The sequence below is a fragment of the Drosophila tropicalis genome, unplaced genomic scaffold (assembly GCF_018151085.1).
Source record: "Drosophila tropicalis isolate 14030-0801.00 unplaced genomic scaffold, ASM1815108v1 contig_694, whole genome shotgun sequence".
Lineage (NCBI taxonomy): Eukaryota > Metazoa > Arthropoda > Insecta > Diptera > Drosophilidae > Drosophila > Drosophila tropicalis.
In genome coordinates this window covers 2,702,700-2,726,535 of record NW_027173176.1, presented here as the reverse complement: position 1 = coordinate 2,726,535, position 23,836 = coordinate 2,702,700, and the positions used below count along the sequence as shown (strand labels likewise).

General features: G+C 41.8%; 4 protein-coding genes across 5 annotated transcripts; 2 read left to right on the top strand and 2 right to left on the bottom strand.

The window, feature by feature from the left end:
- The first annotated feature begins 38 nt into the window (after positions 1-38).
- On the top strand, positions 39-8,037 carry Ltn1 (E3 ubiquitin-protein ligase listerin). The gene is made up of 13 exons (XM_068292561.1): positions 39-109; positions 190-947; positions 1,006-1,182; positions 1,239-3,651; positions 3,718-3,950; positions 4,020-4,203; positions 4,263-4,541; positions 4,616-5,059; positions 5,173-5,284; positions 6,816-7,027; positions 7,285-7,476; positions 7,546-7,713; positions 7,796-8,037. The coding sequence occupies exons 1-13, from the start codon at positions 68-70 to the stop codon at positions 7,853-7,855; spliced, it is 5,274 nt and encodes a 1,757-aa protein (XP_068148662.1). The 5' UTR covers positions 39-67; the 3' UTR covers positions 7,856-8,037.
- Rcd7 (Reduction in Cnn dots 7) lies at positions 5,051-6,722 on the bottom strand. Its single transcript, XM_068292562.1, has 2 exons — positions 5,708-6,722; positions 5,051-5,647 (listed from the first exon to the last, which is right to left on the bottom strand). Exons 1-2 carry the CDS (start codon positions 6,591-6,593, stop codon positions 5,301-5,303), a joined length of 1,233 nt encoding a protein of 410 aa, XP_068148663.1. The 5' UTR covers positions 6,594-6,722; the 3' UTR covers positions 5,051-5,300.
- A 359-nt stretch (positions 8,038-8,396) lies between the features above and the next one.
- Positions 8,397-13,158, top strand: Dred (Dctn1-related). Of its 2 annotated transcripts, none has more exons than XM_068292528.1 (5): positions 8,397-8,610; positions 8,739-9,161; positions 9,257-9,376; positions 9,438-11,295; positions 11,357-13,158. In XM_068292528.1, exons 2-5 carry the CDS (start codon positions 8,775-8,777, stop codon positions 12,979-12,981), a joined length of 3,990 nt encoding a protein of 1,329 aa, XP_068148629.1. In that variant the 5' UTR covers positions 8,397-8,610; positions 8,739-8,774; the 3' UTR covers positions 12,982-13,158. The 2 variants fall into 2 exon arrangements, with proteins under 2 accessions (XP_068148629.1, XP_068148628.1); XM_068292527.1 differs by having other exon boundaries at positions 8,397-8,687.
- A 616-nt stretch (positions 13,159-13,774) lies between these two features.
- On the bottom strand, positions 13,775-19,114 carry Cpr76Bd (Cuticular protein 76Bd). Its single transcript, XM_068293125.1, has 5 exons — positions 18,977-19,114; positions 16,836-18,410; positions 14,930-16,649; positions 14,538-14,869; positions 13,775-14,465 (listed from the first exon to the last, which is right to left on the bottom strand). The coding sequence occupies exons 1-5, from the start codon at positions 18,980-18,982 to the stop codon at positions 14,217-14,219; spliced, it is 3,882 nt and encodes a 1,293-aa protein (XP_068149226.1). The 5' UTR covers positions 18,983-19,114; the 3' UTR covers positions 13,775-14,216.
- Positions 19,115-23,836: the final 4,722 nt, after the last annotated feature.

Sequence of the window (23,836 nt, the reverse complement as noted above, 5' to 3'; positions counted from 1 at the left end):
TACTGTCCAGCCCTGGTCTGCCACATGCTATCGATAGGAATCAGTCGACTTGTATTAAAGGAAAACAATGGGTGGAAAAAAAGTACCACGCACTAAAAACAATGCAAAGGTAATTATATGCAATATATTTCACCTTTTACAACCTGAATAATTGCAATAACCTTTGCTCTATACTGCATTCTCCTCTAGCCATCCAGTAGTAGCCGTACGGCCGAGTTGCTGGGCAGTTCCAATCCGTCAACAATATTTTTTGGTGGCTTGGGAATCGCCAATTCAAATGATCAGGATACCTTCGATGCCAACATAATTCCAGAACTGCAGGTTATATTGCGAAAACTATCTAAAAAAGATCCGATGACTAAGAAGAAGGCTCTGCAGGAGTTGTTGGGATGCATTGTGGATAACGATGTAGAAACATTGAAAACATTCTTGCCATTGTGGCCTAAGCATTATCAAAATCTAGCCAATGATCCGGAGCACAATGTTCGTGAATTAAGCCAATCTGTTACGCAGTTGCTCATGTCGAAATGTAATAGAAATATGGCGCCATATCTTAAGCTCCTGGTTCCAGTATGGTTGTGTAGCCGCTATGATAGCTACGCGCCGGCGGCTAGCATTGCCACCAATTCATTTCTTGAAACGTTTGCGGCATCTGGAGCTAACCGGACAAAAGAAGTTTGCCAGCATTGCCAAACAGAGATTCTGGAGTATGTGACACGGAATATAACGTTTCACACAGCGTCCACTATGTCATTGGGGAAGGGTCTAACGCCCGAGGAGGAAGAGCAAAAATATCAGCGTGTTTTGGTCAGCAGTTTCAAAGTAATCTCCTTTTTGCTGCAGCATGTATCGTCACAAATGGAGGAAGACATCAAACAAGGCCTGGCAACTCTGCTAAACCATCAGAAATTCTGGATATTCGCCAAGCATAAACTTCCAGCTATAAGGTAAACTGTTGATTTGTAATGTCTTTATCATTTAAATATAATATCAAACATCTTTTAGAGCTTCGTGGTTTGAGTGTGTTTATCACATACTACAAAACCCTCTCTTGGATATCGTCACTTCACACAAATCTCAATTGATTTCTCTGAGCTTCCAGTTCATAGACGAGGCGGATCCTCTTGTAGCTCCCCACATTTGGGGCTGTGTGTTGCTACTGCAAACTAACTACAACGATTGGTCTGTTTTCACATTCATTTACATGGTTAAAATATCTAACATTTTGTTGATTCTAGGTATTCCTGTCTGAATATGCGCAAGGCCGTATTGCCCAAATTATCTTCTATGCTGAAAAATGCCTTTAATCGCAATGCCTCGGCAATCTGCCCTAATCTGTTACCATTTGTGGCTAATGTTACACAAGAAAGTCTGCAAGATCTGGATATTTTTGAGTTCTACAAACGATTCTTTGATGATCTGAAAATTGGCATAATCGGGACATATGATCCGCCTCTATCCAAGTCGGATATAATGGTGATTCACAATGCCTACTTTGAGTGTATGCGTTTTCTGCTGCAACAGTTGAATCAAAAACAAGACGGAGAAGAAGCTCAGCGGAATAATTTCGCCCTTGATTTGCTCCAGAATCATCTGCTTCAGCCAATAGCGCAACTATTATCCGATGAAAATGCCCAAGTAAAGTGCTTCTTTCAGCATACCTCCGCCCTGGTTGCCTTCTGGGATCGTCAGTGTCAAAATGGCCACGACAGGTCTTTGCTATATGGAAAACTGTTGAAACTATTTTGGACAGACATTTTTGCACTAGTCACCGAGAACTTGGCTGCCCAGGGTGAAGTGAACGAGCAGTTGCTATCGAATGTTTTGCAGTTAGTACAGTACTTGCACGTGGCTAATCCTAGTCTAGAGTCGCCAAGCGTTAAGTTCCAAGAAGAAGCAGAGGCTCCGCAAGAAGAGATAATCAGGAGCAGTAAAAAAGAAACCCAGGAGGCAGCAGCCTTCATACAGAAGGAGCTTAAGCAATTGGCAATTAAGTTGGCTAGAATTTGTTTGGATAAGGCAAAGATGTCGACCAATCCGTCAAGATATGTTGAGCATATTGGTATTTTGACTCGAATGTTTGGCGACCTAAAGTTCTATGAAAGTCTAACGGAAAGCAACGAGATTCGGGCCACATTGGATGTGATATTGAGTCTTTTAGGAGATGGATCTCACGATATCAATAAGGAGACGTGCGATTCGCTATTGGATATTATTTTTGAAGTATTGGTTTGGTTGCAGCCGGAGCAACGTTTCGAGTATATTGAAAAGTCTTTGCTGAGAGTGCAGCATCACTATGTACAGAATCTTCTTCTCCAGCGCCTACTCTCCTATCCACTGTGCACAGAGCCTTCAGTGCGCCGCATGCTAATCACAGAAGACATTTGCACCATCATCGGTCGCATTGCTAATGAGGTAGTGGCGGATAATAATCGGGACAAGCTCAATTTACTGCATAAATGCTTCTTTCAAACGGACACGGGTGATATACTCATCAATGCTGCGACAGTGGACCAGATATTGCGTGCAATGTCGCAACCGTTGGAGCAATCCTCCAACTTGGACAGTGAAACGGTGGAGGTGTGCGGTAGCTTTATAGCTCAAATTATGCCTGTGATTTGTAGTAATGCCAACTCATCATTGGCAGTGCGTCAGGAGATATTCCTGAAGCTGTTCAAATTCAGTTTGGAGCATCAGCCAGGAGACTATTTATCGGAGGATACGCTGTGGGAGTTAACCACCTGCTGGCAGGATGCTCTCTCCAGCAAAGATATTGAAATTGATGAAGATCTATTGAGCAAGTGTGCGCAAATAGTCGAACAATTGGCTTACAAAGTGTGCGACGGCGGAGCTCCAACTGCAGAAGAAGTCCAGGTAGATAGTATGGCTGAGGCTATGGCCAAGTTTGTCATCTGCTCCACAGAGAACATTGAAGACGAGACAACGAAACTTGAACGCATAGACACAACTCTTAAGGCCCTTCTAACGTCGCCACTGATAACTGATGAACTGGTACATAAATTCGAAAATTGCTGTGTCTATGTACAGGCTCTACAGTACGAGGTGGTTGGAGGTATTACTGCTGGCTCAGAATTCAAATCGGCCTGCTTAGAGGAGGAACTCATTTACAGTGTTATAAGGCGCGCCGCTCTTAATTTCTCTACCATTGTTAAGCTGGTGTGTCCTATGAACACACACGAGCAGCCGCTTGTGGCCAATGGTAGTGTGGACGATGAAATTACCGAGGACTACTGTGATCCCAATGAAAATCTTTTAAAGCACTGGAGTGACTATCTGAAAGAAAAGATCTTGCAGTGTCTCCGAGTGGCCGCTTCAGCTGATTTGTGGCTGGAAGTCAACGGTGATATGCAATGCTCGAAATTGAATTTAATCTGCATGCTTTCGGAAAATGTTGTCCATTTTATGGGCAATAACAGCGGTTTGGTCGATATCATCAAAGATCTTCTTGAGCAGCAGGCTCTTGACCAGCAATCAACATGCAGTCCAATCACCAGCAGTCTCTTGCGTTATCTGGTTTTCCATAGCCAATACACAGTCTTCGAGGAAAACGCTACCATATTATTGCATGAGCATCTGGCCGAAGTTTTAACGAATAATGGATCGTACAAAGCATATGTGATGATACTGCAGGTGAGTCAAGGATTAAGATAAACTGTTTACGAATTTATCATAAATATCCCATATTATCCTCTTCAGGACCTGCTTCCAAAGTTAGCAGATAGATCTCTTGGCCTCAGCTTGCCTATTATGCGTACTGATCCTCCTGAAATCTGGGTGAAATCTGCTGTCTTCCGTTGTCTCATTGTAAATAATTTCGGCGCGGATCTTAATACGCCTTCGGATCGTAATATCATTGTGTCGGCTGTACAATTTCTTACGACCATAGGAGAACAGAATGCCAGCCAAAAGGATTTGCTCCATTACAATGTGTAAGAAAATTTGAAACCGAATATAAAAAATAAATCACTTATAAACATGTGATTGCTTCTCTTTTCTAGGGACTTACACAAGATGTCCTACGATTCAGTTCTGAATACTGTGGAGTTTATTAAACTTCTAACAGAAGTTCTTCAACGATTTCCCTATGAATTGAGTATCAAGAATTGGGACACTATACGTATTGGTCTTAGTTCATGGATATTAACCCTGTCCAAATCTCTGTCTAACTATTGTGATCCAAAGGTGGGATAATAAATTATTTGTTGAACTGTGTGATTGCTAATTTCATGTTTAATTTTCAGATTTCTTTCTTTATGTCGGCCGTCTATCAACTGTTTGCCTCACTCATGCGTTTCATATATAGCGAGAAGCAAAAGAGCTCAACGGAAATGCTTAAAAATGTGATTGATGAATGGGATACATTATTTGCACGGGAGGTTAATGTGGTCTTGTTTAAATCCTTTTACACACTAACCAATGAAGAAGCAAAAGTTGAGAAGGACTTCCAGCTCTGCTATAAGGTTCTTTTGGAATCAATAACACCCACTTTGGAATTCATCGATTACAGTTTTATCTACAGCGTTAGTAGCATAAACTTATTTAACGAAAAGAAACCCCTTTTTTAATCGCTCTTTTCTTTCATTTCATTTTATAGTTCTGCAAGTCGCCTAATGCGAAAATAAGCTTGGATCATTTATGCAATTATCTATTGAAGCTACTTCATAATCGACAACACAGTGTACGGCTCTTTGCTGTACATGCTCTACGGCAATTGACACCCGACTTTGTGGCCGATGACATTCAGCTAAATGAGAAACATCAAAGTGATTTGGATATTAATGTGTCCTCACCCATTACACAATGGCACTTTTTGAATCGCTTTGAAGATTATATTACACGCTACAATTCGCTAATAGAAAACTATTTGAAGGAGTTCACGTTCAAGCTAACTGAACTGGACGACCTGGAACCCATTGATAAACACAATGCTTTAAGCTATTTACTTATTTGGGATTGCGTGCTCAATGCATGCGCCAAATCGCCAGTGTCTTTGCGTGCCGTTTACACCAATTGGCTAAATGAAAACCACTACGAAGAGGTACATGTTGTATTTACAATACAAGGGCCTATTATGAGGCTGAGAGATTTTTACTTTCGATTTCGATTTTACACAAGAAATTTGCTAAACAAAATTAAAATTACAAATTACAGAATTTTCTACATTTTCTATTCCGTGCCATGCCGGTGGACATATTGAAGAATCATGGCGCCAAATTGCAAAGCAATAGTGTCTTTAAGGAGCTCAATTGGCTTCAAATGAAGGGTAAGTTTGTGTCTTGCTAGTTTATCAAGGTTTCCTCCGAGGCCACGCCATCGCCACCGGCAAGAATGTCGGGCAAATATTCACCCTCATCTGGAAACATGTCATAGTCCTCATACTCTTGTAATCCTTGGTCATAGTCTTCTTGCATTTCCTCTTCCATGCCTTCGGACATGGAAATATAATCGGATAGGGGCACAAATTGTTCGGGATCCTCGTGATGCATAATGGGACGCTGAACGGGCAATTGTTGAGGTGCCAAGTAAATGTTCAAATTCGAAATGAATTTGTTGATCCAAACGGTCAGATTGTTGGCCAAAATGCGTTGGTATTCACGCAAATTGCTTGTCGTATAGAATTCTTGATCTAACCAAATGTATTGTTAAAAGTTAAATAATTGAGGAAACATTGTTAAGCATAGTTTACCTGTAAAGTCTTTGATACGCTCCAAAATCACTGCACATAGGGGTGAATTTTCATCAATGATGAACTGGTCATTGAGTAAGAAATCCTTCATCTCCTCGAACAGCACACAGACAATCTTTTGCATCTGTTTGCGCTGACGCAGTAGAATGCGTTTCTTCAAACTCTTGCAACGTCTGCGATGCAACTGCCTGGCAACACGACGCAATCGTTGCTCCTCCTCCAAATATTCCATGGCCTTATCCATGGTCATCACCTCTACTGGCGGCTTGGGTTTCATTTGATTCTGCAATGCGGTCAATTGGCGGGGCGACAGAAGGTTTCTATAATTTTTGAACGTATCCTTTACACGCTGGGGATGAGGATCAGCCAATCGTTCTACGCGAGCCGTACAAGTTGGCACATAGATTTTCTTTGTAAAGTACTTGGGTGGCTTATGGACTTTCTGTGACGACAGATCCTTCTTGGGAGTGGCCAAAAAACAAATGTGCTCCTCCCTCGACAGGACATCGCGATCAATGATTATCTGTCCGGTATGCTGGCAGGGCACATAGCAGGGATGATAGCGTGGGCACACGCAATAGAACTTGTACATTGCCTGCTGTTCCTGAACGGGCCACTTGACAAGACGCTTGATGCGTTTCGCGTGATCCGCTCGGACATGAACCATGCCCAAACGGGCATTCAATTCGTCTGCCACTGTTGGACCCTGTTCAGTTTGTGTTTTCGGCTTCCGTTCCTGTGGAGGACGTTCGCATGACATCTTCATAAAGTTGAGTGCCTCTGCAACGGTTTGCTTTTCATTATCCAACTTGATACCGCGCTGCGGTGGTGGAGGAGGAGGCACCTCCGATGGCATCTCTTTGAAGTTGAATGGTTTTTTGGCCATAATTTAGTCAAAAACAATGAACAAGGAAAAAAAAATTTAACACAAAAAAAAATTAAATAATTTGAATATTTCCTAGAGAGCGAGACGGATTAACTCAATGAAATACTATTGTAAACTAGACTGGGAGAAGGGGAAGATGCTAACACAATATACTCTGTGAATTTGATCGAACTGAAAGGCAAATCATAGCCTTCTATATCTAATGTATTTCTCCCTTTATAGATGAAAAACTTTCTTTGGAACGATATGCCTGTCACTTGTATACTGAAGTATTACGCAAATTGCCCGCGGTGGTACGCAAATGGTGGAACACCAGCCAGTCCAGACAAAAGAATTTTGTTGACAACCTAACCACAAACTATGTGAGCACCTTGATCTGCAGCGAAGAGCTCAAAGCGATAGCGAATCGCAAAGAAAAACACGAAAATATGCAGGTAGGTGCCCGAAGATATCTTTGCCTACAGCGATTCCTCGCTGCTCATGCGTAAAATGAAAACGACGGCAATGCTGATTAGCAATAGGATAATGACAACTCCGCGGAATATCTCCAATGGTACCATATCGCAGTTTTGCTACTTAAAGATTAATACAATTCACTGGTTTGCCACTTGAATCGAAGTCTACTGGATTTACTTGAATAATAATGTTGGAATTTTGATATTTGATTTGTTGTTTCTTTGTTACTTTTTAGGTTACTGTTCACATTTCGACTCGAGAAGTATTGGCTGTCTATGCAATCGATGAGGCACGCATGGAGCTGGTCATTTCCCTGGCTTCCAATTATCCTCTTGGTGCGGTTAAAGTGGAATCCGGCAAGCAAATAGGCGGACGTGCTTCATCTCGCAACGTGGGCATGCAATTGACTCTCCTTCTAACACATCAGGTCAGCAAACAAATGCATTCTGTTTTCTCATTTTGGTGCACTAATTCTCTACCTTTTCTCACCCAACAGAATGGCACCATCTACGATGGCCTAACGATGTGGAAGAATAATCTTGACAAGAAATTCGAAGGCGTAGAAGAATGTTATGTGTGCTATACCGTCATCCATCAGGATACATGCCAGTTGCCAAAACTGACGTGCAAAACTTGCAAAAAGAAATTCCACGGACCCTGCTTAGTAAGTCAATAAAGAAAAAAAAAGTGACCTTCAATGCTTTAAATAAAATATATTTAATGCTTAATTTTTCATTCACTTTCAGTATAAATGGTTCACCACCAGCAGCAAATCGACATGTCCCATTTGTCGCAATGTCTTCTAAATGTTACATAATGTGTTATATATCTAAATATATATGAAAAGAAAAGGCAATTACAAAAGCAGAAACAAATACATTGGCAAAAAGCAAAGAAAATCATTTTAAAGTAGTTCAGTTCAATTTTTGGGCAACCAAAATCTGTAAATCACTAGAATAAAAACTAAAAACAAAATTGTAGAAATCAATTAATTGCTGTTTAACATTTTTCCAATATATTTTAAGATGGTAAGTGCATTTGATTTTTAGTTGATTGAGTAAAATAATAAGGGATAATGGAAGGGATGGGATGGAAGCCATCAAATAAAAATAACGCCAATCAAATATCACTTGGTGAAACGTTTGATAAAAAAAAGGATATTACTTATATCTCTACAGTTAAGAGGGGGGTTAAATATTTACTGCCCACAATATTGTTTGTTTTCAAATTTTCATTCAGTTATTTTAGTTTTCTTAGCTTTTCATGCCAGCTCTTGATAATTGACATTATTATTATTATTCCCTTGAAAAATTACAATGGGACTTCCGTCAAACTAATGTGGTAAATAACAAATAACAAGTGGCAAATTTGAAATGAATATATACATATATATGAAAAATGTAATTTAAGATTCAAATTATAAGGGGAGTTCTTCTAGATAGTGTGATTCATTGAAGCAAAGTTTCGAATACGACCAGAAGAACGTTCATTCATTCAAATTGTTTGTCCAATTGGCCACATAATTTCCCGAGTCTGCGCTCTATTCGCATTCTATAAAGAGGTGAGGTCACAACTGCAGGCCACAACGCAGACTCGAACTTGGCCTGCCTTCGCATATGTTTTTGCAATTTTTATTTGGTTAGTTGCTGCTGCATTTTGCATACTTTTGCTATTCCTTTGGTTTTGTAGACGCAAGAAGTTCTATTAAAATGACGTAAGCTCGAGATGATGAGCAGCACCAGTAGCAGCAACGCCAACACCAGCACGACCACGACCACCACCAAATCGACTAAACCGAGACTTGGCCAACGTGTTGAGGTAACTGGTAAAAATCTTCAGGGTCGTGTCGCATATGTGGGTTGCACCAATTTTGCAGCCGGTTTATGGTTTGGTGTTATCCTGGACTCGGCTCTGGGCAAGAATAATGGTACCGTTTTGGGTAAAACATATTTCAATTGCCCCGACAATTGTGGACTTTTTGTGCGAGGACATCAGTTGGTAGGATTGGACATTGAGGCGAGTAATCAGAAAGCAAGAAAAATGCAGCGAACACTATTAAAGAAGAAGAATGTGGGTGTTGGCAGTAGGTCTTCCTCCACAGAGCAAGACTGGGTGAGTCAGATGGAGCAAAATAAAACAAAAACAAAACCAATACTGTGCATGTATGTACATATGTATATAAAATGAATTTGATTTTGTTTTCAAAGGAAACACAACGTGTGCATAGCGAGGAGAGTCCTTCTTCGAAACAGGAAAGACGAACAGAATCGAAAGTTTCATCACCCAAGAGTCCTAGAAAACAAGTGATTAGAGAACAGCTTCCAAAGGTCAGTAATTGATCAATAAATAGAGGATTCATAATAATTGCATTTCCAAATCTCGTCACAGCCTGAAGCTTGTCCAGTGGCAAGCGAAGTGACGAAGCCGCCACTGGAGGACAATCTGATCAATGCAGAAGAACCATTGACTATTAGGGAACCAAAGGAAGATAATAAACGGCAACAGCAGCTTGGACGACCTCTTCAGGAGTTACCGTTAGGCACTCAATTAGCGCCTCCCATGTCCACTATGACGTGCAACCAGAGACGTTCGACATCATACACACAATTGCGACCCACAAGAATTAGTCAGCCCAAGCCGACAATAGCTCAGGCCCAGAGCTCCACGGCTCAGTTGACTCTGGCAATGCCCGTGCCCTTGGCTTTGGCACCCAAACGCAGCAAGACCACCATTATGAGTCCGACAACCTCGATGAGACGTAATCAGAATCCAGAGGCTTTTGTGGAACCCGGCTTCTTGTCGATTTTGAAGCCACAATTTACACCAGGACCAACTCTTGCTGTGCGTCCAGCGGTCGCCTCGCAGCCGGTGGAGAATTCAGAAGTTCGTCAATTGCGTGAAGAGCTGCAAATGTTGAGGGTACAAAAGAGTGAGGATAAACTAAAGTTGCTAGATTTGGAGCGTATCAGGATACACAATGAGCAGCTGATGGAGTTCAAGTCACAAATAATGACCCAGCAGGTGCTACTTCAGCGTGAACTGCAGAGATCACGGCACGAGCAAAGGGAATCTCAGGACTTGGCGACAAAGTATCAAAGGGAACTCGATGAACTGGCGGAAAGCATAGAGCTTCTTACATTGGACAAAGAGATGGCTGAAGAGCGTTTGGAAACATTACAAATTGAATTGGAAATGGCCAAAGAACGTAATGATGAACTTAGCTTAGATGTTGAAATTCTTAGAGTAGAGCAGGAGGAACAACAATTGCAACAACAACAACAACAACAACAACAACAACCACCTGGAGGAGGAGTAGCAGTACAGAATCTAAGCTCCAAGACTGAAAAGGCATCATCGATTCAAACAGCAACAGTCATCGAATCTGGGGAACTTTTGCGACTGGAACAATATAATCAACGTTTACGCGAGACAGTGGTTCGACTGAGGGATACTTTGGCCCAAGAGAAGCAAATAGCACAACGTAGTCACAAGGAACTGGAGACCAAATACTCGGAGATTAATGAACTGAAGAGCATTAAGGAGTTGCTTAATCAACGCATAGATCAAATGGAAACCCAGCTAATCGATCTCAAAGAGCAAATCGATGCTTCCTTGGGTGCTGAAACAATGGTTACCCAGTTGGCTAGTGTTAAATTGGAGCTCGAGGATCGTGTCAAGTTACTAGAAGATGAAGTCAACGAGTTGGAGGCTCTGGAGCAAATCCAGGAACAGCTTATCGAGAGTAATCAGGAATTGGAAACAGATTTGCGAGATGAAATCGACAAACTAGTTGGCCAGGTTAAAACGCTGGAACATCAAAAGAATGCTGCAATCGAGAGTGTATATGACAGGGATGTGACCATTTTCAAATTCCGAGAACTAGTGCGACAACTGCAAGAGCAACTCCACAGCAAGGGTGATGGCGGGACATTATCCATCGACGATTTCAGTAGTACCAATGGCGAATCGCAGCAGGAGGATCAAAGTAATTCCGATTATCAGCACATATTCAGCGTGAGCAAGGCCTATGGCAGGGCTCTGGAGCAGCAATTGAAGTCGTTGGAGCTACGATTGCAGTTGCAGCACTTGCAACAGGTTCTTCTATTTGTTCCAGAGCAATTTCTATTACGTGGCGGCGAACATGATGTCATTTTGGTGATGCTCCTCTTGGAAAGGGTAAACGAGAAAATGGCCATTTTGGGTAAAGCCGTCAATGAGAAGTTTCCGACTGCATGCGGAGAGTTTGGTAAGTGTAGATTAAGTCAAAACCAAAGCAGCGATTTCATTAATCTTTATCATTAATTAAGGTCGCGATGCTATATACGAAGGTTATTCGGTTCAGCGATATATATTTCGTTCACATTGCCTCTATTTGCTCAAGAGTCTTCAACTGGTGCTTCAACAGTTTCGACATGCCCTCAATCATTGTGATTACGAGCTGTGCAATCATGCGGCCATCTATCGCAGTGATCTGGAAGTTCAGGAGCAGGAACTGGATGATTTTATACAACTCCTAAAGACGGGGCAACTCGATGAGCATACCAGTTGTGATCCCATTCATCGGGCCTATCTCTATATAAATGGGTTACATCAGAATCTAATGCCGCCACAGACACTGGTCGAGCTGCTGGATGAACAGCAGCTCTACTCTGGCCTCTTGGAAGTCTATGAAGCGGGTCTGGATGCTGTGAATGCCAATTCGGGACTTTTGCACACCATAATTCAAGTGGGAGACGAACAGACGGCTTCATTTCAGTGTATGCAACTGCTCATGGAGCAGAGTAGCGCCCACAAACAGAAGGTGAAGAAGCTACAAAGAAGACTCAACGGCGGCAGCGGCGAGGTATTGACTGGAATCGCCTGTTCGAGATACCAAAAGATTCTGGAAACAAATGAGGCATTAAGCGGTCTAATTAACCAATTGGGCCTTACTGCCCGTGAGGCCAGCAAAGAGTCCTCATTGAACGGGGGCATTTCCCATGAGAAGCTCTGGCGCATGCTCGTTCTCAATTACAATAAAATTGGTCCGGCCAGTGGACAAGGTGATGAAGTGGAGTCATATTTTCAACATTGTATGCAGCTGCTTGAAGAGCAGTTGGATGAGATATTTGTGCTGCTGGAATCGAACGATGTGAACACCGAGTATGTACGGCATCCGGCCACGAATACCATGCAGGAGCGAGCTTCTCAGGTGAAGCGACACTACGAAGATGTCAAGTGCCTGGAAACGATTGTCAGCGAGAGGGACAAAGAGATCAAGGGACTTAAATACATGGCTAAGATGAAACAACAAGATTATTCCGAACTACAAATCCGCAAGGAAATGGCCGAAAAGCAACTGGGCAAACAATACCAAATACTTACTTCCCTAGCCGACCAAACGGAGCAATTGGAATATATAATGCTGGGCAAGGAGGCTGCTCTGGGCCAGGCCTTAAATGTCCTGGCCGAGAAGCTCACATCGCTGGAGCACTTGCAGCAGAAATGGAGGGAACAACAGCAGGTGGATAACGCTTGTGCGAATAGCTCCACCCTAAGCAGCAATCAGGAATTGCAAGCGCTCCATCAGGCTCTCCGTAAGGAGCGTTCACTGCGCGTACAAATTCAGGGTGAAGCAATGGTGAAGTCCTTTGCCTCCCTGGAACCACTCCATGTGCCGCCTCAAGCCAAAGATGACTCCATTCCAAATAGACAATTGATCAATCTGGAATCAGAGTTACGATCTCTAAAGAATCAATGGCTGTTGGCCTCCATGGAACTAGAGCCTGTGCGATGTCAAAAGCGCTCAGAAATTGAAATTAAGAGCACCCATATTATGCGACATATCTTCCAAACATATTGTACTCTCCATCCATATCGGATGAAACAAACAGATTTTGGATTGTTCATAAGCAAAGATTTGCATCGTGCGTTTTTTCCATCTTTCGAATAGTAGGGACTATCCAGTATTCCGATAATAAAGAAAGAAAGCTAAATGTGATTTGCTACTTAATATTTACCCAGATACTACTTACATACATATATATAGTATATGTATATGTATACATGTATGTCAGCTTATTACCTTGTTCATTTCATGTTAATCCAAACAATAAACGAAATATACAATATATACATATATATACCTATACTATTGCATATTTAGCAGATTGAGAAGTTCAAATTTTTTTAATTAAGTTGTTATTTTCTTTGTTTTTTTTAAATAAATTGTTCATTTAAATATATTCGACTTTTGAGATTAATTTTAATTTAAGGACGATTCGGATGTCCTTTGGCGTAAATGTCCATTCATTGACTTTTTGAAGTTGTTTAGAAACTTTGTTTTAAAAATCTCTCAAAAAATGGCAAATATCTCAAACATTGCGAATCTGTAATTCCGAGAACTTTCGAACGATTTTTCAGTTTTTTTTTAAGATTAAGAAAACCAAAATGATGCAAATTTTGGCAAAAGATAATCCCAATTTTTCAAAAAATCAATTTTAGTTTTTTCAATTTCAACTTTTTTATGCCATTTTTGAAATCGTTTTGAAATTGGCAAAAAACTTTTGGGCTTTATGCAAAAAAAAAAATGTATTTTTTAAATTCGTTATGCAATTTCGGATATCTGGCTTACACAAAGAAACTTTTTAAATCTAGATAAATTTCAAATTTTAAAATACAAATATGAAATCATTTATGTACTTATGTATATAAAAAATTCTAGAATTGAGCATTGAACCCCAAGATTTGATTGAATATTTATTTTTACAACGTATACAACTCATTATATACAATACAATATTAAAAAAAAAAGAAAAACGTGCAGTATAGTTTATGAGAAAGAGAAGGAGAGAGCAGCGCAAGCAGTGGATGAACGCATGGGCACGGATATAGAAAGGGGCGTCCTATGTATATGAAACAAATGATAGAGGGCGCCTGTGAGACGTAGTTAACGATGATGTCGGGGGAGTTGTTTTCTCTTCTTTTTTTACATACATAAATATTTTTTGTCTTTTGTTTTGTTTAATGGAAATGTTTAGGCTATGTACAGTTGCTGCTGTGAGTTCTCTGTGACTAAACCGAGCTGCAAGTGAAGTTGTGGATTGAGAGAGGAAGGAGAAGTGAGGTTGTGTTAGGATATGCATCAGTGGTCTGATCTAATGAACAAAAAAAAAAAAGAAAAGAACCTCACGACTTGGCTGTGGCCAGTTGACGTTTGGCCACAATTTTGCCTTGATCACGACTATTGATAACCTCGGCATGGAATCCGGTCTCCCAATCGGCGTAGTATTTGACTGTACGCACATTTCCATCGGGCTCGACCAAGGAATATTCACCCTTGACCACATCACCATCACGCTCTTCCCGCTGATGCTTGTGATCACCCGTATGCTGATCATTGACAGCGTACTCAAAGGCATAACGAGGATGGGTATCCTGGGGCAAGAACGAAAAAACCAAAATTCCAAGACAACTCAAGATTAACTAGAAGGTAATCAGTTTACTCACAACATGTTCTAGATGCTTCTCTGGTATCACTTTAAGCACTGCTGGTTGAGCCACGTGCGCTGATTTCAGGTACCCACCCACAGCCAGCGGCGTTGGGGAACTTAGAGCTGGCACACCTTGTGCATAGCGATAGAAACCTCCACCCAATGGTCCAATGCCACCGATTCCGTGCTCATAGCCGGAGAGGGGAGAGCCCAGATGGCCATGGCCAGCAGTTTGCGACAAAAGTCCCTGGTAGGTAAGAGCTGGAGTGGCCGCATGATGGCCCAAAGAGATGACACCATAATAGCCAGCCCCAGAGCCAGCTCCATGACCAAGAGATCCTAGAGAGCCTAAAGCTAGAGAATTAATGCTTATTAACATTCAAAAAGAGATGTGTCCAAGACTTATACCTCCTCCATGGCTGCCAATGGCAGTGGTGCTTAGTTTTCCACCCAGAGAGTAAGATGGTATGGAAGAGATTTTAGTTAGGCTTGCTCCTCCAAGGTCAGCCAAATGCCCAATGGAAGCAGGAGCCAGTTGATGGGAAGCACTCGATCCATATGTGCTGACCACTTGATGAGCCGGAGCAGATGCTAAGTAGGTTTTGGATAGAGCTGGTGCAAGTGTAAGAGCTGGTTTCGACACGTACTGATGGGAAACGGCTCCATGGCCAGAGCTTCCATAGCCTGTTGTCTGTATATTGGCAATGGCCGGAGCAGCCAATTTACCAATGACAGTGCCAGATCCATGGGATGTCAGTCCGATGCTGGACAGAGTTCCTCCACCTGCTCCATATCCGTATCCGGACAATTTGGTAATCGCGGGAGCTCCATGAGCAGCTATTGTGACTGGAGCAGGTATGGCGATGGCTGGGGCAGCTGGAAGATAAGCCTTTGACAGGGCAGGCGTAATAACCGAAGCGGGCTTCGATACGTATTGATGAGAAACGGCTCCAGAAGCACTTGCTCCATAACCGATGGCTGTTTTTGTCAGAGCAGGACCGGAGGCATAGGTGGACACAACGGGAGCAGCATAACTAGCTATTTTAGTTGTAATGGGAGCAGCTGAAATCGTAGCCAAAGCTGGCTTCGATACGTATTGATGGGATACCGCTCCTGAACCTATGGCTCCATACCCCGAGGATACTTTGACAGTAGCAGGAGCAGATGAGTACGCAGAAATTGCGGGGGCACCATAGCTAGCACCTATTGCTCCATATCCTGAGGATACTTTAAGAGTGGCAGGAGCGGAAGAGTATGTTGAAATGGCGGGGGCAGCGTAACTAGCCACTTTTGTTACAACCGGAGCTGCTGAAATGGTAGAGACTACCGGTTTGGACACATACTGATGCGAAATGGCGCCTGAACTGGTGGTGCCGTATCCTGAAGAAACCTTAGCAATGGCAGGAGCAGCCGCATAGGTTGAGACGACAGGAGTAGCCACCTTGGAAACCACAGCAGGAGCGGGAGCAGGCGCTGGATAAGCAGCAACTATAGGCTTGGAGATGTATTGATGGGACACATCAGCAGCCTGACTGTAGGTTGCCACTTTGGCAATGGCAGGACCTGCAGAATAAGTGGAAACCAAAGGTCCTGCACTGCTTGATATTTTTGTAATGGCAGGGGCAGATGCATAAGTCGAGATGGCAGGAGCTGCATAGCTTAGTACCTTGGAAACGGCTGGAGCATCCGCATAGGTAGCCACTGCTGGCTTGGAGACATATTGATGAGAAACAGCTCCCGAACCACTTGCCGCATATCCTGTGGCTATCTTGCTGATGGCTGGAGCAGCATAGGTTGCTATTTTGGCTGGAGCAGAGACTGCAATGGCAGGAGCTGCCGGCAGATAAGTTTTCGACAAGGTTGGAGCAAGAGCTATTGCGGGCTTGGATACATATTGATGGGACACGGCCCCTAATCCACTGCTGCCATATCCTGTTGCCACCTTGGTGATGCTAGGAGCAACATAACTCTTCAAAACAGGTGCTGATGAGTACGTGGAAATGGCGGGGGCAGCGTAACTGGCCACTTTGGCAACCACAGGTGCTGCGGAAATTGTGGCGACTGCTGGTTTGGATACATACTGATGCGATATGGCTCCCGAGCCACTGGCCCCATATCCTGAAGAAACCTTAGCAATGGCAGGTGCAGCAGCATAGGTTGAGACGACGGGAGCAGCATAGCTGGCCACCTTGGCAACTACAGCAGGAGCGGGAGCAGGCGCTGGATAAGCAGCAACTATAGGCTTGGAGATGTATTGATGGGACACATCAGCCGCCTGACTATAGGTTGCCACTTTGGCAATGGCAGGTCCTGCGGAATAAGTGGAAACCAAAGGTTCTGCACTGCTTGATATTTTTGTAATGGCAGGGGCAGATGCATAAGTCGAGATGGCAGGAGCTGCATAGCTTAACACCTTGGAAACAGCTGGAGCAGCCGCATAGGTAGCCACTGCTGGCTTGGAGACGTATTGATGCGAAACAGCTCCCGAACCACTTGCCGCATATCCTGTGGCTATCTTGCTGATGGCTGGAGCAGCATAGGTTGCTATTTTGGCTGGAGCAGAGACTGCAATGGCAGGAGCTGCCGGCAGATAAGTTTTCGACAAGGTTGGAGCAAGAGCTATTGCGGGCTTGGATACATATTGATGGGATGTTGCTCCATATCCTGAGGACACACTGACAGTAGCGGGGGCGCCATAGCTGTACAGTTTGCTGACAGCAGGAGCTGATGAGTAAGTGGAAATGGCTGGAGCAGCATAGCTAGCTACTTTAGCGACCACAGGTGCTGCGGAAATGGAAGCGACTGCTGGTTTTGATACATACTGATGCGATATGGCTCCTGAACCACTTGTAGCATATCCCGCCGAGACCTTGGCAATGGCCGGAGCAGCAGCGTATGTCGATATCGTGGGAGACGCATAACTGCCTACCTTCAGGGCAGAAGCATCTGAGTAAGTGGTAATGGCGGGAGCAGCATAGCTGGCCACGTTAGTTATAGCAGGAGCGATGGCCAATGGCTTGGACACATAAGAAGAGCCACCGGATACATATTTTGTGAGCGAGGGAATAGATTCTGTTGATAGATACGACTTGGCCAATGTCGGCACATAACTGGCAGCGTATCCTGAGCCCTTGGATGTATAGAGTGAGGAAGTGGTGCCCAGTTTCAATGTACTGTCTATGCTTGGCGCAGAGTAGGTGGCGATCTTTGAAATGCCAGGTGTGGCTGCGCCATAAGAATAGCCCGGCGATGTGTATGTCTCCACTTTAGAGAAGCCAGGCGTGGCCTTGGCATAAGTGTATCCAGGTGAAGTGTAGGTTTCCACTTTAGTTGTCACTGGTGAGGTTTGGTAGGTGGCCAATTTGGGTGCAGTCAAGACGGTTTTGGAGATAGCCGGCGATACTAGATTCTTGATCTCAAATCCTGACGGCGCTATGGCTGCATATTGAGATGCTGGCGACTTATCGGCATACGTAATGCCAGGTCCTCCATATTCCGCCGAGGGCGTGAACAGAGCCTTCGATACAGGAGCTATATACTTATTTATTTGAGTTAGTCCGCCGGCATGGGAAATGCCAGAAATGCCAGCTGTTGCTTCGTACGAGGCAGACGAGCTACCCACCGATGTGTGCAGAATATGTCCATTCTCTGCATACGTGGATATAGCTGGGGACTGACTGTACTTGGTCACTCCAGGCGTTACTGAGAATTTCACTTCGACTGGCGACGGAGGCAATGACAATGGCAATGGCGTTGGAGCCGGAGCCGGATACGAGTAGCCAGCCGTGGCGGCATGCACACAGGGTACAATCTGTGGTTGCAATGTGGGTGAAGGATTCGCCAGTACCACCACTGACCCCAAAAGACCGAGGGTCAGTATCAACTGAACCTAGAGTAGGCAGACAAAGATAAACATACATTTTTGACATGTGAGAATATGGAACCTTAAAAAACATTTTCTTTCTCTTTTTTTTGAAGAAATTTCTTCACTCTCAATTTTTAACCTAATTTTTCACTGTTCATAGTCAACAAGGAATAATTTAATTGAAGTGGCATCGAAATCTAAATTTAAAAAATTATAAACTTGTTTTGTTAATCAATTGATAAACATTTAATTTAATGCATTTTTCTTAATCTGTTTTGAAATTCTATAAATATGAATTCTTTGCAGGTTTTTGAAATAAAATTGAAAGAAATTGAATTAATTTGAAATAAAAGTAATAATTTTTTAATACTTTTTCATATCCTTTAAAAGGTTAAGGTTTTTTTAGATTAAGTATTTTAAACTATAGTCCATTTTCGAAACCAGATCGGACGACTTTAAAATATATCCAAACTTGAGAATTAGATTAAAGGTTTTTTGGTTTTTTAACTGATTGGTTATTCATTCATTTCAAGATTTAAGATGATACTTAAAAACTGCGGCACTGCCGAAGTTCTTATCGAACGACCCACCTTCATGTTTCACTTTTATGTGTCACAGAAAAAAAAAATAAATTAAGAATTTATTTATTTTTTATATATTAATTTGTCGATGAAAACTACACAAAAGATTTTTTCGATGACATTTGCACTTTGTTTTATGCGGGATAATTAAAAAAAATTAATTCTTTAAGTCCTTTATTATCCTTGTTGATGTGAGAGATCGTGAAGATGAGTTTTTTTTTTTTTTTTTAGTTGTAGTCCTTGTTGAAATAAGTAAAAAGCATGGACTAATCCTTCGGCCGTTGGGTTTTTTTATAAATTATTCTTCAATTTTTGTATTGTTGTTTTTGTTTGTTTTTTTTAGTATTTCGTTAACGATCAGTTGCACGACGGCGATTTGCACGACTCACGCAATACGGTGGATGTGGAGCAACGCGGTGGACTGATGGCCAGGCCCGGCCCTATAATCGCTTATATACGTTCGGTCAGTTGGCCAAGTCGGGTGCTGCACGCAGCTACGCACCAGTTTGGCGACAAATCGACCAACAAAAAAAAAAAAAAACACAAAAACAAAAGCAACAAAAACTAAATGTATGGCATAAAACCGAGATTTGAAACTGCAAGTTTTTGGCGGCGAAGCGTGGATATGAAGAATTGATCGATCGACTGTTCGATGCTGGTTCTCTCTGAAAAGTGCAGAAACTGCGCAAGCTGCGAAAACTGCAACCTGTCCCTCGGCGACACAGCACAAAACCAGCAATTGGCCCCACCTTCGCAGCTCTCAGCCGCTGTAGATTTTTATTAGATCATACCCAGAGTAAACGCCTGCGCGCAATGCAATTTTGTTTCTGTTTTTTTTGTTTTCGATTTTTCTATTTTTTTTTTTTTTTTGCATACTCGTATGCTTTTAAAGCGACTTAATTTGATTTAGACTTTAATCGGAGGCCATTGCGTGTATTCGCCAAAACTGCTGGGCCCAAAGGAAAGACAAAAAAAAAAAGCGAGTCCAGATTCGTTTGCCGAATTATTGATACCCTTTATCCTTTGAGGGATTTCACTGACGGCGACGTCAAGCTGATATCAATGGACATTGATGATATTCGATCTCCAATTGTTAGTTTAGTAGAAGACGTGAGGGAAATCTGTCTTGGATATGGAAACACACAAGTTTCAGAGAAGCAAGCAAATTTCCTTCATTTTGTCAGTCACTGCTATGAATTAAGAGTTAATGATAAGATATACTTGTGTGTATATACTTTCAGTTAGTCATATATTAGCAAAAACAAAACTGAATCCTTTTCGAGTATCCTTTTGTCATTTCTATTCTATATCTGGATCATCAGATAACGAGTTTAAGACTGTCTACTTTCTTATGGCAGGGTATTTTCAATATATTGTTGACTATGTTTTCCTTCTTGCCTTTTCCGCCCCATTTTGTGTGTTTGTGCTGTTTGTGGCGACTGAATAAGTGTATTTAGTATGCATGAAGCAAACCTGATCTGCGTAGATGCCAACCTATCTAACTCTAGTGCGCCTTTATCTAACATTCCCTTTTACCTCATTTGGCTGCAGGATACCACAAACTAAAAACTTCACAAAAAGCACTTTTCATGTTCTTTCGATATCAAAAAATATACGGTTGTATATGCGTGTGTGACTGCAGACTGACTGACTACCTTGTGGTACGATTATGTATGTCACCATTTTGTCCAAGAATATATGTAATTAATCGCATAACTGGCGATATGGCCAAAGTGTTGACTTGTTGGCAATTAAGGTCAGTCGGCATCAAAAAAAAAGCAAGGAGGGTCTGTGTGTGTGTGTGTGTGTGTGTGTGTGCGTGTGTGTGTTTCTTTACGTTCTATGCGCTCCCAGCAGAAAATAAGTTGTAAGTAAAAGATATCAAATCTCCGATATATCTTATGAAATTATAGCGCTATTCAAATGAATGTATGGCAGAGTATGAGCTAATTGCCACATACAATAATCGGATCAATCTTTGCAAACTGTTTGAATTGATTGAAATATATACCTAAATCGTACTTTAATTTGTCCCCATATGCGTATGTTGGCCAGGCCAACAATGTCCAGAGGCCTGGCGTGCAAATAAACCGCAAATGAGTTGAGTGATTGAAATCGGGGCGAAGTTTTTGGAGGCGCCTTGACACGCGTTGATATTTTAATTGGAAGTCAATCCTAAAAACCAATCACGCAAATTCAAAAAAGTGTCACAAGAAACGATCAATTGTGGTTTTTATGGTTTGGTTAGTGGAGAGGACTAACTTCTAGTGGCTGCGATTTAGCTTTCTTTCGACGACCTCTAGTTAATGCTCATGGTGCAGCAATTAAATGTCTTTTGATTTACTCAAATGTGTTACCTTGGTTTAAAATATCTTTCAGGTTTGCATGGGCCATTTGGTGTGTCTGTGTGTGTGTGTGCGTTTTTTCTTTATGCAATTTAATTGAATTTTCTGAAAATTCAGACTAAGCAATGAATTTTTTGACCTACTTCATTGGCACAGGGGGCGAGGGTGGTATGGAAGACGGGGAGGAGACGGGCGGTCAGTCAGTCGGTCGGTTCGTTGGTTGGTGGTAAGTAGACGTGTGGACGACATGGACGATTGGACGAGTTTAGTTCGCCACGCATTTGTCACACACACGCACACGCAGATCTCTCAGGTACAACTTCGACTTGGTGAATTGCGTAAGCCAAAAGCCAAGTGCTCTACTACAGCTGGCTTAAAATCACGACCATGCCTACTATTTAGACATATCATGACGAAATTCCATCCGCCTCACCTCACCACCCCTCCCTCTCATCACCGTCGTCGTCGCCATCATCATCATCCGCCACTCACCCTCTACTCTTATTTGATTTTTAATTGAAAAATCTTGATTTGGCATCATTTGCATATGACTTTGTAGTAGTATCCTAGTATATGTAAATAAGTAGAAATCGAAACGCTGTTGTACACGCTGCAGCGTAAACATTTCAAAATATTTTCGATAAAATTACAGATTTTATGTGAGGCCAACATCACATCTCTGTGTTACTTAGAATAGAAACTGAAACTTTGGAATACTGAACCAGTTTATCAATGCAAAGAAACAAAAAAGAAAAAAAACCATAAAAGTTGATTATATATATGCTTGTTTTTTTTTTTTTTTTTGTTTTTTTCTTATTTTAGTTTATATAATGCGAAAATTCCGACTGGGTTGGGTCTAAATGTGTGCGTGTGTGTGTGTACAACATGGCGTATGCGTGTTGCCAGCGGGACATACATATGAAATAACTTTTAAGGAATAGTTGCAGTTAGCTTAAATTATGACTAAACTAACATCGACTGTTCAAAGTCATGTCGTGTGGGCAAAAGAAACTGAAAAGAAATTGCCTGCTAAGTCAAGAGTTTTTTAATCTTATGGGTGGTATGGGAGGAGGGGGAGGCAATTAAGCAATCATAAAGCGTTACTTAAGCATTTACATTCATATGTAAATGAAACAATTTCTGTTTATATTTATTGTTTTTTTTTTCCTCTCTCTTTATTGTTCATCCGTTCTGCACATATACTGCCTCCGCAATTTGTATCTTAATGGATTGCCAAGTTTGAGCCACACACACACACACAGACTGATTGACTTGACAAACAATATATGGATAAATGCATGGGGTAAACATGGATGAAAATTTTCACAGGCGGGACAGGAAATTGTTAACAAGAAATTTCAAAATCTGACATATGATCTTTCTTGCAACTGAATTGCTCACCATGTAGCAGGTTGATTATGCCATCGTTTCAAAAATGACAGCCACAAATTAGCTAGGCGTTAAAATATGCCAGCCAAGAGAAACAAATTACACAAATGATGCATGGAATTTGTTCAATTAATTGATTTGATTTCGCATTTCAAATGCAATAGAAATCGTTCTAACTATTGGTTAGAATAGGCACGTTTTTGTTGAACCGGATTTAGATTTGCTTTACAATAATTTATATACATACATACGCCTGTGCTTGTGGCCACATCTATGTAAGGCAAACGCACTAACATCTGAGTCATAACTAGTCGTCACTGAAGGCGGCGCCTAATCTGTCTAAAAAATTGTAAATTATTTAATTGAGAACATTGAGGCAACGCCTTTAGAAACGCGACCGATTTGTATGCCTATTCTATATCACAATACATACATATATTGGTTATTGTGTGCGGTTTCTCTTATTGGCTCGCAATCTACCATATTCGGTATATCCATTTTATTTATGAGAATTGCAACTACGATCTTTCAGTTCAATGTCATAGCGCATGCTGACAGAAAAAGCCAAAAAATTTAACCGAATCAAAGTACTTTTAGAATGCCAACCAAATATAACACACATACAGATGTATGTGCATATGTACATAGGTATGTGGTTATGTAGGCACGTTGGCTTAAAACTAGAACTAGTTAATTTATTAACATAAACTAAATTACTTTTGACTCAACTTGAGAAGAGAGGCAGTCGGCATTGCAGTTGGCAATTAGAATGCGAATTGCTTAATCCGAATTTATTTTCACGCATTGCCAGGCACATGGGAACTTGTTCCAAGAGGCTGCTTAGAGAATGCTCTCAACATTTTATCGTGAGACCACATTTGTGGATAGTTTGTGTGATAAAAAAAGGTGGTTGACTAAATCTTTGAGGCGTGGAAAATCAAGTCAATCTCGTCAGACAAAGACATTGACCGATCGTTTGCCATTGAGTTAACAACTATTTCGATTCTTAGTAAGAGACTATTATTTGTTTTCTTATATTTGTGGGCTGTGTAGATCTGGGAATTGGGGAACGTTTTAATACGTATCCGCCATGTAGGCACACTGTTTTCTTAATTTCTTAACTTTTTACGAATTA

Bases quoted from the DNA above. Each gene is read 5' to 3' on its own strand.
- Rcd7 (XM_068292562.1), bottom strand. From the start codon at position 6,593: ATGGCCAAAAAACCATTCAACTTCAAAGAGATGCCATCGGAGGTGCCT. The intron at 5,648-5,707 runs GTAAACTATGCT...ACATTTGGTTAG, and splicing joins GCGTATCAAAGACTTTACAG to ATCAAGAATTCTATACGACA.
- Dred (XM_068292528.1), top strand. From the start codon at position 8,775: ATGATGAGCAGCACCAGTAGCAGCAACGCCAACACCAGCACGACCACG. The intron at 9,162-9,256 runs GTGAGTCAGATG...TTGTTTTCAAAG, and splicing joins CCTCCACAGAGCAAGACTGG to GAAACACAACGTGTGCATAG. The intron at 9,377-9,437 runs GTCAGTAATTGA...ATCTCGTCACAG, and splicing joins TTAGAGAACAGCTTCCAAAG to CCTGAAGCTTGTCCAGTGGC.
- Cpr76Bd (XM_068293125.1), bottom strand. The intron at 14,870-14,929 runs GTATAAGTCTTG...CTCTAGCTTTAG, and splicing joins CATTGGCAGCCATGGAGGAG to GCTCTCTAGGATCTCTTGGT. The intron at 14,466-14,537 runs GTGAGTAAACTG...TTCTTGCCCCAG, and splicing joins AGAAGCATCTAGAACATGTT to GATACCCATCCTCGTTATGC.
- Ltn1 (XM_068292561.1), top strand. From the start codon at position 68: ATGGGTGGAAAAAAAGTACCACGCACTAAAAACAATGCAAAG. The intron at 1,183-1,238 runs GTCTGTTTTCAC...TGTTGATTCTAG, and splicing joins CAAACTAACTACAACGATTG to GTATTCCTGTCTGAATATGC. The intron at 7,028-7,284 runs GTAGGTGCCCGA...GTTACTTTTTAG, and splicing joins AAAAACACGAAAATATGCAG to GTTACTGTTCACATTTCGAC.